At 45.4% G+C, this 14,228-nt stretch overlaps 1 protein-coding gene across 1 annotated transcript in view; it reads left to right on the forward strand.

Moving 5' to 3' along the window:
* Nucleotides 1–418: 418 nt before the first annotated feature.
* Nucleotides 419–14,228, forward strand: part of zfhx3b (zinc finger homeobox 3b) — a 93,495-nt gene continuing 79,685 nt past the window's right edge. The window contains exons 1-2 of the mRNA XM_073835643.1: nucleotides 419–3,473; nucleotides 6,386–6,882. Of these exons, the coding sequence (XP_073691744.1) occupies nucleotides 419–3,473; nucleotides 6,386–6,882 (3,552 nt within the window). The remainder of the gene's footprint in view (nucleotides 3,474–6,385; nucleotides 6,883–14,228) is intronic.

A 14,228-nucleotide genomic window follows, 5' to 3' on the forward strand; every position in this document is an offset into this window, starting at 1 on the left:
AGATGGTAACTGGCTGATATGACAGGATGAGGCATCTGAGCTGCCTTATTAGTGCTTGTCTGAGGTATTGTGTTTAAGTACCTAATCTAACCTAATGAGCACTGAGTCATTTTCCACCATTATATCTCACACTTTTGTTTCTCATCTAATCTACTATACATTAAGCTGCTCCCCACTCATTATACATGTACATAGTGTCACCATTTATCAAGATTCTTTGTATGTCTGGTTCAGTGTTGAACATTGTAAAACTGAAAATTAGCTTGAATAGAAACAATGAAAAGAAAACGTTAAAGATGTCTATTATGTATTTTTTTCTGAGACATTACACATTTCAAGCAGTAGCTTATACCTGTCTCTTTCTCTCTTTTTTTCTCATCAGGCCTGGATGCGATGAACGCCTCATGTAGGCATCAGCATGGAAAGCTGTGAGTCTCCCGTGGTTTCTGGGACAGACGATGGGCTTGGCTCCTCCGCCACCTCCCAGCAGCAGCACCATCCACAACCCTGGAACGATCACCCTAACGCACAGGTCCCACCTTGCAACCAGCCCCCTTCCTTGGAGCCCCTGTCTCTCTCTGCACCCCACTCAGCCCAGCTCCAGAATCCCAGCACACCCTGCGAGGCTGTGAGAGAACAGCATCAGCAAACACTATCACAGACTCCCAGCGATAGTTCCACTACCAGACGGCTGCACCCCAAAAGAGAGGGGTTAGAGGAGGAGGAGCAGGAGGAAGTGAGCTGTGGAGAAGAGGACGAAGACTTGGAAGAATTGGACGATATGGAGATTGACAGCTGTTTCCCTAGTCTGCAGCCCTTCCCTGGTGTACCTATGGTGCCGAGTGGAGGGGGCATGCCCATGCTCATGCGGCAACAGCCCTCCCATCGGAGGGGAGCCACAGAGAGTGGGAGCGAAGATGGAGAGGAAGAGGAGGAAGAGGAGAGTAGTGATGTGGAAAACCTGGCTGGAGAGATAGTCTACCAGCCTGATGGCTCTGCCTACATTGTGGAGAGTCTCAGCCAGCTGATCCAAAGTGATGGGAGCGTGGAACCAGGCCTGCTCCCCTCAAACTCTCTCCCCAGCGGGGGAAAATCAGGGGAACCTGCGGGGACCTCTTCTTCGGTGTACCCTCAGATCATCAACACGTTTCATATAGCCTCATCTTTTGGAAAATGGTTCGGCTCCTCAGACCAAGGTTTCCCCAATACCTCAACCCTGGCAGGCCTCAGTCCTGTCCTGCACAGTTTCCGCGTCTTTGATGTGCGGCACAAAAGCAACAAGGATTACCTGAACAGCGACGGGTCTGCCAAGAAGTCCTGCGTATCCAAAGATGTTCCCAACAACGTGGATTTCTCCAAATTTGACGGCCTAGCCCTTTATGGCAAAGGCAAGCCCATCCTCATGTGTTTCCTCTGCAAGTTGTCTTTCGGCTACGCACGCTCCTTTGTCACTCATGCAGTCCATGACCATCGCATGACCCTGTGTGAGGACGAGCGCCGGCTCTTAGGCGACAAGCACGCGTCGGCGATTATACAGGGCATTGGGAAAGACAAAGAACCACTCATTAGCTTCCTAGAACCAAAAAATAAAAACTCTCCTCCACCGCCTACCCTGGTACCCATGAACTCAGGCCAGAGCTTCTATGGCACGTTCAGCGGGGTTCATTTAGAAGGGGGCAGTAATAGTGAGGGAGGTGAGAGCCTCCTCAACAAAGACTCTGACTCGGGTCTCCAGCAACAAGCCCTCCTCGCGTTGGGGGGTCTTGGCAGCCCCAAACCTTCCCTTACCTCAACCCCAGGCCCAGCCAAAGACTCCAACACTCTGTCTAAGCAGGGTAGGAGAACAGAGGGGTCTGTGGGGAAAGAGGGGACTCATAGAGGGGAGGATGGGGATGCAGAAACCTGTGAAAGAAAGGCTCTCCTTCATGCTGAGGAGATGGCCTCAGAGGAAGAGGATGAGCTTCTTTTAGAAGAAGAGGATGAAGAAGTGGAGGACGAAGGCACTGCGGTGGCCTGTAGTGGAAGTAGCAGCAGCGGTGGCGGATTTGTGGGGGAACCGGCTGTCTCAAACCAAAGCATCTCCAAATCTCCTTTATTAATGCCTAGTAGCGCTCTCCAGCCTTCTGCTTGTCTCTCTGCAGCCAGCCCCGCACTCAGCAGCAAAGCCTCTGCTTCCATGTCCTCCTCTTCTATCAGAGGGTCAGAGGACGGGATGGCTGCAGACGGTGGAGGGAGGGCTTCAGATCTCTCTATGAGCTTTAACTGCCAGGGGTCTACAGTCCCCGCGGCAATGGCGGCAGCCGCCGGTAGAGGGGGCGATGAGGATGGGGCCGCATGTTCCTCTGCGAGCACGTCCTCCCCTCTTGCGTCCAATGCTGCTGCTGAGGAAAGTGCCAATCGAGATAGTGCCACAGCTCCTGAACCAAATGAATGCCCAGCAGAGGGAGATGAGGACAACGTTGCCCTCCTCCACCACCACCACCACCTTCACCACCATCACCACCACCCACACCCTTCGCCTAATGCTCACACGCACCTCCATCACACAGCTGCTTGTGACATGTCAGGAATGAGTGAATGCACCCAGAACCATGGGGCTGGGGGCAGTGGAGGGAGTGGGGTGGAGTGCCCCAAGTGCGATACTGTCCTAGGCTCCTCTCGCTCATTGGGTGGCCATATGACCATGATGCACTCGCGGAATTCGTGCAAGACACTGAAGTGTCCCAAGTGCAACTGGCACTACAAATACCAGCAGACCTTGGAGGCCCACATGAAGGAGAAGCATCCTGACTCTGGAAGCTCCTGTGTGTACTGCAGCAGTGGACAGAGTCACCCTCGCCTTGCCCGTGGGGAGAGCTACACTTGTGGCTACAAGCCCTTCCGCTGTGAGGTCTGCAACTATTCCACTACCACCAAAGGCAACCTAAGCATTCATATGCAGTCTGACAAGCATCTTAACAACATGCAGACATTACAAAATGGAGGAACTATTCCAACCGCTGGTGAACCGGTGTTTGGGCATGCGCCTGGAGGGGTGGTGCCTGTTTCTTCTGCTACCCAGGCCAGCAGCCATCATCCTAGTCACCACCATCATCCAGCCCAGTCCTCCACCCACATGGCAGGGCCCTGTGGGGCCCCTTCACCTACCAAGCCAAAAAGCAAGCCCACCTGGCGGTGTGAGGTGTGCGACTATGAGACCAATGTAGCACGTAACCTGCGCATCCACATGACGAGCGAGAAACACATGCACAACATGATGCTGCTTCAGCAGAACATGACCCAAATGCAGCATGGCCGGCTTGGTCTAGGCGCCATGCCTTCACCTTCAGAAGCTGAGCTGTACCAATACTACTTGACCCAAAACATGAGCCTGCCACCGGGCCTTAAGATTGATCCATCAGGAGCTGATGCCCAGTTCTTGCTTGGAGGATTTCATCTGGACCCCAACATGGCGGCTCTGGCCCCAGCACTAGGTGAGTTTAGTGAGTTACAGTTAACCCATTTTTCAGTTAATGCAAGTTTTCTCAATTTTTAACAAATAATGTGTAATTTCTTAAAGACAGATAAGAGCCTTCCTTTATATGGGTGATATATTTTTGTTTCTGTTTTTCCCCCCACATGTAGGATTTGTAAACTCACACTTGCCCGCATTATAATCTACACCCATACTAACACATGGCTACAAACACTTTATTTCCCCACGCTTACAGCTCTGTCTGTGCCTGTAGCGTTCAGGCACACCTTCCTTATTTAACATTCACTGACTCTCTTAAACAAATTAGGTGTGTGAAGGAGAGAGAAATAAAGAATAGGCATATATAAGGCTGAAATGTATTTGAAGGGAAGCGAGTGTCAGTATGGAGAGAGATAAGAGCCACTAAGCCAAGTGTGTAGAAAACAAAATTTGTGGAGTGGGGGAGTCATCATGCTTTATGAAAGGTGCACCCTTCAGTCTTGAATTGACTTGAGTGACAGATATTTAATCTGATTTACAGTGTAATGAAAAAAATCTGTGGCAACATGTTCAGCATGTAACGTTCTTGAAATAAAGACATAATTCTTTAATGCAGACATCATGCTTGGTTTAATGCCTGAAACATGAAAAATAGTTTGTTTATGTGTGTTTGGGTAAAGTCTGACACATTAGAAAAAAATAAGCATAGCTGGTACATTAGATTTATGAGGATGTGGTTTTAGCGTATTCAAGTAGTGCTTACTAGTCTTGCAGATTTCAGCTTCCACAACTCAGACACAGGCGCACAGAGAAAAAGAGGGAGTGAGCGAGTGGGAAAGACAGGCACACACATCTTCTTAACACTCAGGCTTCGGTTTATTTTTCGCATCCTCTATGTGTCATTCTATCTGGGTCACTTTGGCTGGGAAATTCCCCTTTTTGCTGCCCCTGTGTTTCTCGTGAAAGATAGTGTGACGGAGTAGGCTGGGGCCAGGGGAGTGTTCCACATGACCCTGTTCTCTAGGCTCATACTAAACATCGCTGTTTTCATGTCAATACTATGCAACTACCACTGCATACCGGCTTGTCCTTTTTTCCTGCTTTTGTAATTGCAGCTATATACTTTACCATAGTCAAAAAAGGAAGGAAAAGGGGCCTAGTGAGGGTAATTCAACAGCATAGTAGAGAATTTGGCATGCCAGCTACAAGCCCACAATTTGCACAGACTTGTTTCTAACTGTTGCCAGTTCAAAGACACAAACAGGAATTGATTGCTGTGACTAATTTTTTTTCCTCCCTCTTATAGTCCATTTGGTTGGTTTTCCGGTGAAGGAATGTTTAATAAACATATTACAGGGAAGAAATGACAGGACATAACACTTATAAAGAACAGTGTTGTCATTATACAAACAATCTCTCTGGTCATCATAATATAAATTCTTATTTATTTATTTATGTTTTTATAAAGTATAACTTCTAAATCCTTTCAGAATAATGCTGTCAGTGTTTTTTTAATAATAAACATCTTTCCTGCTCTTCTTTAACACTGATATCAACTGACACAAGCAAAATATTCAAAATATTTTTTTTTTACAAGACATGCTTAAGAGGTTAAGATTACTAAACATAACTGACAGAATTACAAGTATTTACATGAAAGGTTTATGAAAAGAAAAGCAAATGTCTTGTTAATCGATGCCCATTGTAAGAGTACTAAAAAGGAGAGGTTTAACAAACCTCAAAAGACAAGGGCAATAAAAAAAACTTAAAACTGCTAAAAAAAAAAGAGAGCGAGAGAGAGAAAAGGAAATTTTAAAAGTAAGGAATTAACAAACTAAGAGAAAGCATTATAAATAGAAATAGCCTTCTTCAGAGAGGTGGATCTGACAATGATTTGAAGGAGATTGCCAGAGGTCTCTGCGTCCCTGCACTAAAAGCTGAAGGTAATGGTGAAATGAGCAGGCCGCATGCTGCCCCAATAAATAAAAGGAGCTGCTGGAATTAATTTAGTGTAAAGCCATACTGGTTCAGCGGGTGCTCTCAATCTGGGCAGTGACAGATTGAAGATCAGCGAACTGAGGCAACAGCCTCTATGCATCCCTTGTCTCCAAATCTCAGCCTCTAGCGTCTTCCCCAAGCTGTTCTTAGATGCCTTGTGCTTTTGTTGTTGAATATATAGTTTCTTTTGTCCCTACACCTTCTTTTCATTCCTTAAAAATACATAAATACAAGAAAACACAAACACTTCAAGCAAGAAGGTTTTTGCATTGATGTGTTCCCAATCAGAGGCGAAAGAACCAGACTTCAACAAGGAACATCTAATTGTTTTATATTATTGTTTTGTAAAAAGATGCCTGTAGTTGATTTACAGTAATGTGTGCTTGGTAGCTCTTTAGATCTCCAGTAATGATTGAATAACTTTATTTTTGCACCTCTGCTCACAGCCTCTGCAGTTGATTTAATGGCAGGGCATTGAAAGTCCAGGACTGTGTAAATCCACACCTCCACTCGCTCTCTCTCTCTTCTTACTCCTTTTCTGAGCTCAAAGGAAAGGATAATCTTGATTTAATAAAATTATGTAGATAAATACACACATGCACATTATCCTGGAGAGCAAATCCACTTTGACTGCACAGACAAACATGACTCTTTGTTAAAAGGCTGAACTATGCACTTTTTCCCTGTTTCCCAGGACATTCTTGTAACTTGAGGAAGTTTAAATGAGGGAGGGAAAATCAGCACAGATGAAATGCCCAGCCCTCACTGTTACATTGTATTGGACCATGTGTCCATATGTCCCTTATTGCCACAGATGAAAATTAATGAATAAGTGTTGCTAAATGCTGTATTTTAAAAGAAACAGTGTGCTTGTGAAAGGCCATTATTCTGTCTGACCAATCATTGATGACTTTTTGTGTCTTCTGCTCTCAGTTGGAGGGGACATTGCAATGGATGTACGCCTGGGTGGGGGACAGCTGGTCTCAGAGGAGCTGATGACCTTGGGTGAAAGCCTATCCCAGACCAGCGACCCCTCCCTCAAACTCTTCCAGTGCGCTGTGTGCAACCGCTTCACTACCGACAACCTGGACGTGCTGGGCCTGCACATGAGCGCCGAGCGCTCACTCCCAGAGGAGGAGTGGAGAGCGGTGGTAGGCGACTCACACCAGTGCAAGCTGTGCCACTACACCACGCAGCTCAAGGCCAACTTTCAGCTGCACTGTAAGACTGACAAACATGTGCAGAAGTATCAGCTGGTGGCACACATCAAGGAGGGCGGCAAGGGCAATGAGTGGCGCCTCAAGTGCGTGGCCATTGGCAACCCTGTGCACCTCAAATGCAATGCCTGCGACTACTATACCAACAGCCTGGAAAAACTGAGGATGCACACAGTCAACTCCCGCCATGAGGCCAGTCTCAAGCTGTACAAGGTGAGTGATTCTGATAGTCCTACTCTAACCAAGTGCCATACGACAAGTAATCCAGCCTCAAATAATTGTTCTGCCTATTTCAGAACAAAAACAAATGCGTCATAGCTTGTCAAGGGAGGGCAGGATAGAAACTTTGTTAAACTTGGAGGAAATGGCACACAGTGTTACACTTTCTACAGGGTTTAAACACACCTCCAGCCTACTGTACAACTGAATCGACCAGCACTTTCCGTCTCTACTGCCGACTATGAGTGATGGCCCGGTGCAGTATATTAAGGTCTAATGCGCATGCAATGGAGAGGGGAGAACAGGGGCACTTAGAGGGAGGGAGGAACATGGCAGGTCAGCAGGGTGGGGAGAAGGGCAGCTGATGAAATTGCTGGAAGAGAGGATGAAGAAGTGTGAAGAGACAGAGGTTTGGTGCTAATACCGTTCGGAGTGGGAAGGGCAGAATCGCTCTCGACAGCCGTATTGATTTTCGCCGGACTTGGAGCTTCACCTTCTACTCTAATCATTCCATAATAGCCAATGGATGAACACTCTCTGAACAAATGGCCATAAATCTAACAGGCCTGATTCCATTTAGGCACCTATCCTGTGTGTCTGCGAGCCTAGCTCGGGCTGTGTTTAACCTAGACTGGCACGACTGCACACAGGGACTTCTCTCCTTAATTCTCCCTTTCTTTCTCTCCATTGCTTGTTCTCTCATGCTCAATGAGAAACTGACTCACATACCACCCATTTGAGCTGTACATCACTGCCAATGCTTAGTTGACCTTTATTTAAACTCCTTTCTCAAGTGTTAAACCTTTGAGAGAGAACAAAAGTATACATTTTACTGCATCTTATTCAGAGAACATCTATAAAGACAACATGCATTTGCAACCTGCTTTAACATACTTCAGAGTGAATAAAAAATGCTAGGGTGAGACATCATTGGCTATTAACCTTACCAAACGTAGCCTAAGACAATGGCTTAATAGCTATTTGGCTTTTAGTTAACATTACTTGTCCTGTCTGCACCAACTAAGTGAGGGCAGCTGGAAAGGAAAGTGATTTCAGAGGCAGAGCTATGTTGTTAAAGTCCAGTACACCTTTGACTTCATTGCAGGTTTCCCATTTGTGAACCCTCTACATTCAAAGATATTCTAGTATTGTCAAGGTTTGTCATTACCTTGCCCTGAGCTGAGAGACTCTTGGTCAGCTGTTTCCCTGATGAACTAGTTTGTAATGGTAATTAGGGGAAGACCATAAACCAGCTTCCTCGGCATTTCATGATAAAAGCAGACAAGCCTGAGCCGAGATTGTATGCCATATTCAAGCTTGAACACGCAATGAGCGTATTTACAAATACCACAATGATTCAAATATGTAACACAAGACTCTTGGTGTGCTTGGCTGACCTGTGGAGGCATTGCTGTAGTCATGGGCCTTGTGTAGCTTCAGGCAGGGTTTGAGACCCGGGGAACCAGGAGTTTAGGCAAGAAATGGCAAAGATATATCTTATCTAGCCACCAACTGCAGTTTATTGTGTTGTATGGAGCTCCAAATTCCAGCATCCACCTCATACTTGCATTAATGAACCAAAATGTTTTAGAAACACTATGATATTTCTTCCGTTGCCAACATTCCCTTTAAAGAAAGAGAGCCAGCAGAAAAGAGACTAGTCCACCTAACTGCGAATGTTCAGTACTCTGTGGCAGATTAGAAATGTTCAACACATCCAAGCATGATAATTTGTACGCTTTAAGCTGCTTAAAATGGTTCCTCAGCCCTAAAAGCCCCACAGATCTGAACAGAGGAAGAGAGAGCAGAGTTGACTGACAACGGCATCAGCCTTGTAAGCAAGCAGCTTCCATCAGTGGCGACAGGCCTACCCACAAACTAAGACATTCACAGTTTGAGTTATAGCTGTATTTCATGACATACAAATGTGATTAGAGGACGATAAGCACATGCTGCTGCTGAGGTCTTGCTGTAGCATGGGTTTCTAACCCCACAATGACACAGGCTTCACTTTGCAGTGAATTTATAGCCCTGATAGACATACTGACTGGCTGACACCAACAGTATGATTTGCTAGCTCAGCTAAGCTGACTGTACAAGTGATAAAACAGGAAAGGAAAATGAAAAACACACTATTTATCCCCTCCGAATGAAATCTGATACAAAATGCAAAATTCTTCGACCTCCTGCTGGGAGAAAATAAATCATCAAGTCAGCATAAACAGGCCCTAAGATGTGGTAGATCCTTGGGACACTTCGCCCAAATCAAACTGGTTTGCATTAAACAGGCCCTTTGTGTGCACAGCTCCGTAAATTGGAGCCTGTAATTACTGGAATTAAAAAGGAAGGTTTAAACTGAAGGCTAAGCTGGATGGGATAATTTGAGAGTCTGTGGTATGCGGCACATATTAGGGCTTTCTAAAAATACACCTTCCCCCACCACCCCACGGATTGGAATGTTCCGAAAGCCTTTGGAGAGCTTGAGAGAATTGTCCTAACCGCACAGACCACTGCACAGCAGGGGTGATGCTTCCCGACTTTGGTATCTGGGGTACAGGACTGAGTTCCTCTCTGGTTTCAGACACACCCATCAGTCAGTCTTGCACTCATCTCAGATGAACTTTTACCTTCCACTGCACCCTCCGAGTTCCCGCTCTATGGCTGCTTTGTAGTGGCGAGAATGATGTCATGATGGTCACCCATAAGCACTTGCAGATGGGCCGCACAACAATACCCAGGTCATGACAAAGCTTAGGTTTCTCAAGTTCTATACTGTTGGTGGAACCTTCAATCTGCAGAGTCAGAGAAAGTTGCCACATAGTATGCGTGTGAAAGGGAACATGAAATCGAGAACAACCCTAATTGCTTTCGTAATACAAATTCTAGATTTCATTGTGCACATTATTCTAATTAAAAATGTCTTTGTAGTCTTTCATCAAAATGTAATAACTTGTTCACAGCTTTCCTTTTTGGACGACATTACCAATCCCTCTTATTTTTTAACCCCACTCCTCCAACCACCTGTCATAAAGAGACTTTTCACAATACTGTCAGATAATTTACTTACATAAAATGAGTTGCAAATGCATTTTGAGGATGATTTTAAGTATCCGTAAACTGCATGATTCCTTCAGTTGTCTCTTGCACCACTCTTATATACACCACCACATTTTCAAGGAGACATTCACTTGATCTTTGAGTTCTCGTTCTTGCTGAGTAAGCATGTCTCAGGTGCTGGGCTGCACTCATGCCAGCCTTGAGTCTGAGACTTGGTTCTCCGCTCCAGACAGGATGGAGAGAGGCAGGTCTTCCAGGCAGGCCTTTCAAGCTAAGAGGAGGAGCTTCGGGCTGGCTACCTTCCTTGTCTCAGGGGCCGGTACAATCTGGGGTAATTGAGATTGATTGGATGTTATTTTTCCTCTTGCAAATGTAGTCCATTAGCTTGGCACATGCATAATCAGTTTAGAGCACAGTTAACTGAATGTAATCATGTTCTTCGGTGTCTGCTCGCACAAAATCCACTCCAGATGCCGCTTGGCCGTGGAAAGAGAGAAAGAAAGTGCCGTCTCTATCACATGGGGAATCTTTACCCAAGAAAGACCTCATAACATTCACCCCCGCACCACCAGCACCAGTGTGCTGGTCTCGCTCCATTAAACACACAAACTATACAAACTGTGTGCTGCACACATTTACACACTCCCCGTACATGTACAAATACACACACACACACACACACATGCTCACACATTCTGTCATCTGTTCACTGCTGCCCGAAAACTCCTGCAAACAGAACCCCGTAGCACATGTTGATGTGTCTCATCTATGCTAACAGTGCTTTGACTGCACTCCAAGCGCGGCCTGGGATCCAGCGCAAAGCGTCTGGATTTTGGACTCTTTCTACTTATTTTTCCCTCCAGTGCAATCCAACCGGATCAGCTGGGGCGTGAGGAAGGAAAATGTCTACACTCTGGAGAAAACAAAGAAAAAACACAGTAAAACAAAACAGACAGTAATGCGTAGAAGGGGATTAGCCGTAGCGGCTGTACTGAAAGGTATTAATGTGCTTCTCAGATATCGTTCAGAATCCTGATCAATGATGCAGACCCCCTCCGTTAATAATGATGATTTTTATCATGACTTATCCTCATCATAATAACAGACTCCAATCATCAAAAACAAATAGACTGAGAATGCCCCGGCTCCAGCAAGATTGTGTTTGTTTTTTATTATCAAATAAAAGTGCAGAGTAATTTCGAGTTAAAGTCGCAAGGGAGTATTTTACCACTATTGGTACGGCTCGTGGTTATATCTTTCATCTGTGGACAGTGAAGCTCAACCTCTATGCCAGAGAGAGCACCACACCCAAACTCCATAAGTCCCTCCAGACATCAGTTAGAGAAGAGACGGAGAGAAAGATGATGGGAGGGAGGGGGGGAAGCAGGTCTGAGAGCGATAGAGAGAGAGAGGCGCTCGTTTAGATGGAGATACTCTGCTAATTATCATGGCTGGCCTGTGATTGTTCAGTAATAGTGCTCAGTGGGGAAAAAAGGTTTGCTGCTGTTCCAGGAAGGGCTGAGCTTTGATTTACCGGTAGTACCACGCTAATAAAGTGCCCATTCCATATCCACAGAGCTGCTACTGAGACATCCTGCCTCCCTTCAGACAAAGATAAAGGCCATATAACATATAGGAGCCCAGGTTTAGACTTATAAGGCTTTTTTGGATTTGTATGCATCAGATTTATATGATGTAGATCCATGTCAGCACAAGGTTATCCATATGGTGCTGAACTCTGGCTCACAGAAGCCAAACAGAGGCTCTGCTCCCTTTAAGACAAGGGGCGGAGGGCTTTTCCCCAGAAGAGGAGTCGAGTTTTGCTGAGAGAGCTGTCAGTTAGCGTGGGAGGGGCGTTGTGCAGCGCGACATTGGTTTGTAGAGTAGTGGGCGGGCTTAAAGCTGTGTCTGGAAGTCTGCAGGAATTTCACAACTCCTTCAGCCCCCACCTCAGTAAGGCCAGGCGCTGACCCGTTGCACAGCTGCAGCTGATGATTACGCATGCATATGCCCCTCTAAGTGTGTGTGAGAGTGTGCATTAAATGAGGGACCAGCAGCCAACCAGATACAAGTGGTAGGCCATGCACAGTTTTCATATGTTGTCCTGTATTACAAAAGTTGAAAGAGAGGGATGGGGATATGGAATCGAGCGTATCTCTTTGTGCAGAGGCTGAGGAGCAGATATTATTGTGTTGTAATAGCTGTTTGTTTTGATTTCTCCCCCTCTCTTTCTTTTTGGGCAGCCAGACAAGAGCAACTAAGCAATGCTCCTGCCACTGCTGAAGGAAGCTGTTGATCCTATTATCTGCTGCCTGATCAGCACAAACAGGGGATTGGAGACTGATGAGGGACTGGGGTGTACACAGGGATCAGAGAGTATGTTACGCCACCGTAGGAAGGTGCAAGAGTGCGGTAGTTTGTAAGGTATGTGTAGACATAGGCGGAAATATAAACAAACCCTAACTATTTGAAGCGTTGGAGCGTAACTGCTTCCGCAACGTTTTGACTACGGACATAACTGATACCACAAATTGTGTGGCTTGTTGAGAAGAGGTATATTAAGTCATATTTAAGGGACCAGAATATCAGATCAACAGATTCAGGAGTGGACTATTTTGACTTGAGCCTTCAAGATACCACCCAAAACACCTTGGAAACTAAAATCACTCACACCATCCTAGCATGTTTTTTGTCAGTCTTTGAAAGACTTTGTCATTTGTCATTTGTGTGGTAAAACCATATACCTTTGTCTTATATTTGTGGCTCACTCCATCACTGCATGTGTCTCACTCATTCCTCTTGCACGTCTTTCTCCACTCTCTGTCTCCTTTAAATTAATAAACAAAGCAAATACCCATCATGCACAAAACAAACCAGCATGGGTCACAAGCTGGTGGGTGGTCCCTCTCCGCTGCTCTCTTCTTAAGGTTAAATAGCTTTAATCCAACCAGCCTGGAAAACTAAACATTTCTCCAGCCAAATCTTCTTTCTTCCCCCTTGTTTTCTCTCGATGTTTGCAACCTTTCCTTCTGTAATTCTCTTTTTAGTACACTGAATATCTGTCTTATAAAACACCTTATAAAGAGTAAACAATGGAAGTTATAAAGATATAACAAACAGGCAAAAGTTCTTCAAACCTTCAAAAGCTAATCTATTTTAAATTGATGAGTTATCTGGAGTGCAATTACACTGCCTCGCATTAAAAGGTGCAGGACTGACCTGACTTCTTTTTATGTAGTTATTTGACATTTAGTAGATGCTTTGAAGCGATTTAAAAGTTCACTTACTACAGGCACAATCCCCCTGGAGTTAAGTGGCTTGCTCAAGGGCACAATGTTGATAGGTCTCAGCATTTCTAGCATTCATGGATTACACCCCAGGTTTGAACCTCTTGACTTTTACATTCCCAGCCCAGATTTTTAGCAACTTTGCCTTTTTATAACATGCCTTAATCAATGTTTTATCTTAGCAGTCCCAGCCTCAGTCTTGTAAAAGATATTATAGTTGTATAATTTATATTGCACTCTCAGCCCACACCCTTCCAATCAGAAGCTCCTCAACTCCTCCACCTCTGGCATAGTGAGAAGACTACGTTTGCTCGGTTTTCCAAAATACCCTTTAATAGCCTAATTTGATCAGCTTGATGTATGTTTTTTTTTGTACATTTACATGTGTTTGTTAGTAAAATGCGAGTCAAATTAGTTCAAACAAAGCCTTGAATCGTGTCGTAGCCCCTGGATGAGTAAGGCCGAGCCTTCCCACACACAGAACATGACCACAGTACCAAGGCAGGTACGTGGTACGTTTTCTTTGGGACAGACACTGGTTGAGCCTTAACAAGAATGAGAGAGGGTGTTTGGGAGAAAGACAGTGGGTGGTAAAGAGAGCAACAGGCAGGCTTACTGGTTCACCAGCGTCAATACATCAGTGACTTAGCAACCAGATTAATGGCCTGTGAGTGGCCCAGGCCACAAGGCTGCTCTCGGCGCTTAGTGGAAGGCAGAGCGCTGGAAAACACACTGTGTTTAGCTTTGGGCTGCTGAAGAGAGTCTTGGGACAAATAAATCCACACATGAAATGAGGCTTTGGACCTCACTGTTTTTCACTCACCCCTCATCACAGACAATGTCTCTCTTCTGAATATCCACAATGAAGTTCTGCTGAAATTAGGAAATCCACATCCTTCTTGTGGTGGACACCCAGGAGTGTGCGATCAAGGTCCACTCCACAGCAAGCTAGTTAAGTGCTGGACTAGAGCTTCCATTGTGGAATGGCTGAATGCT

The sequence above is a fragment of the Garra rufa genome, chromosome 3 (genome assembly GCF_049309525.1).
Source record: "Garra rufa chromosome 3, GarRuf1.0, whole genome shotgun sequence".
NCBI classification, from domain to species: domain Eukaryota; kingdom Metazoa; phylum Chordata; class Actinopteri; order Cypriniformes; family Cyprinidae; genus Garra; species Garra rufa.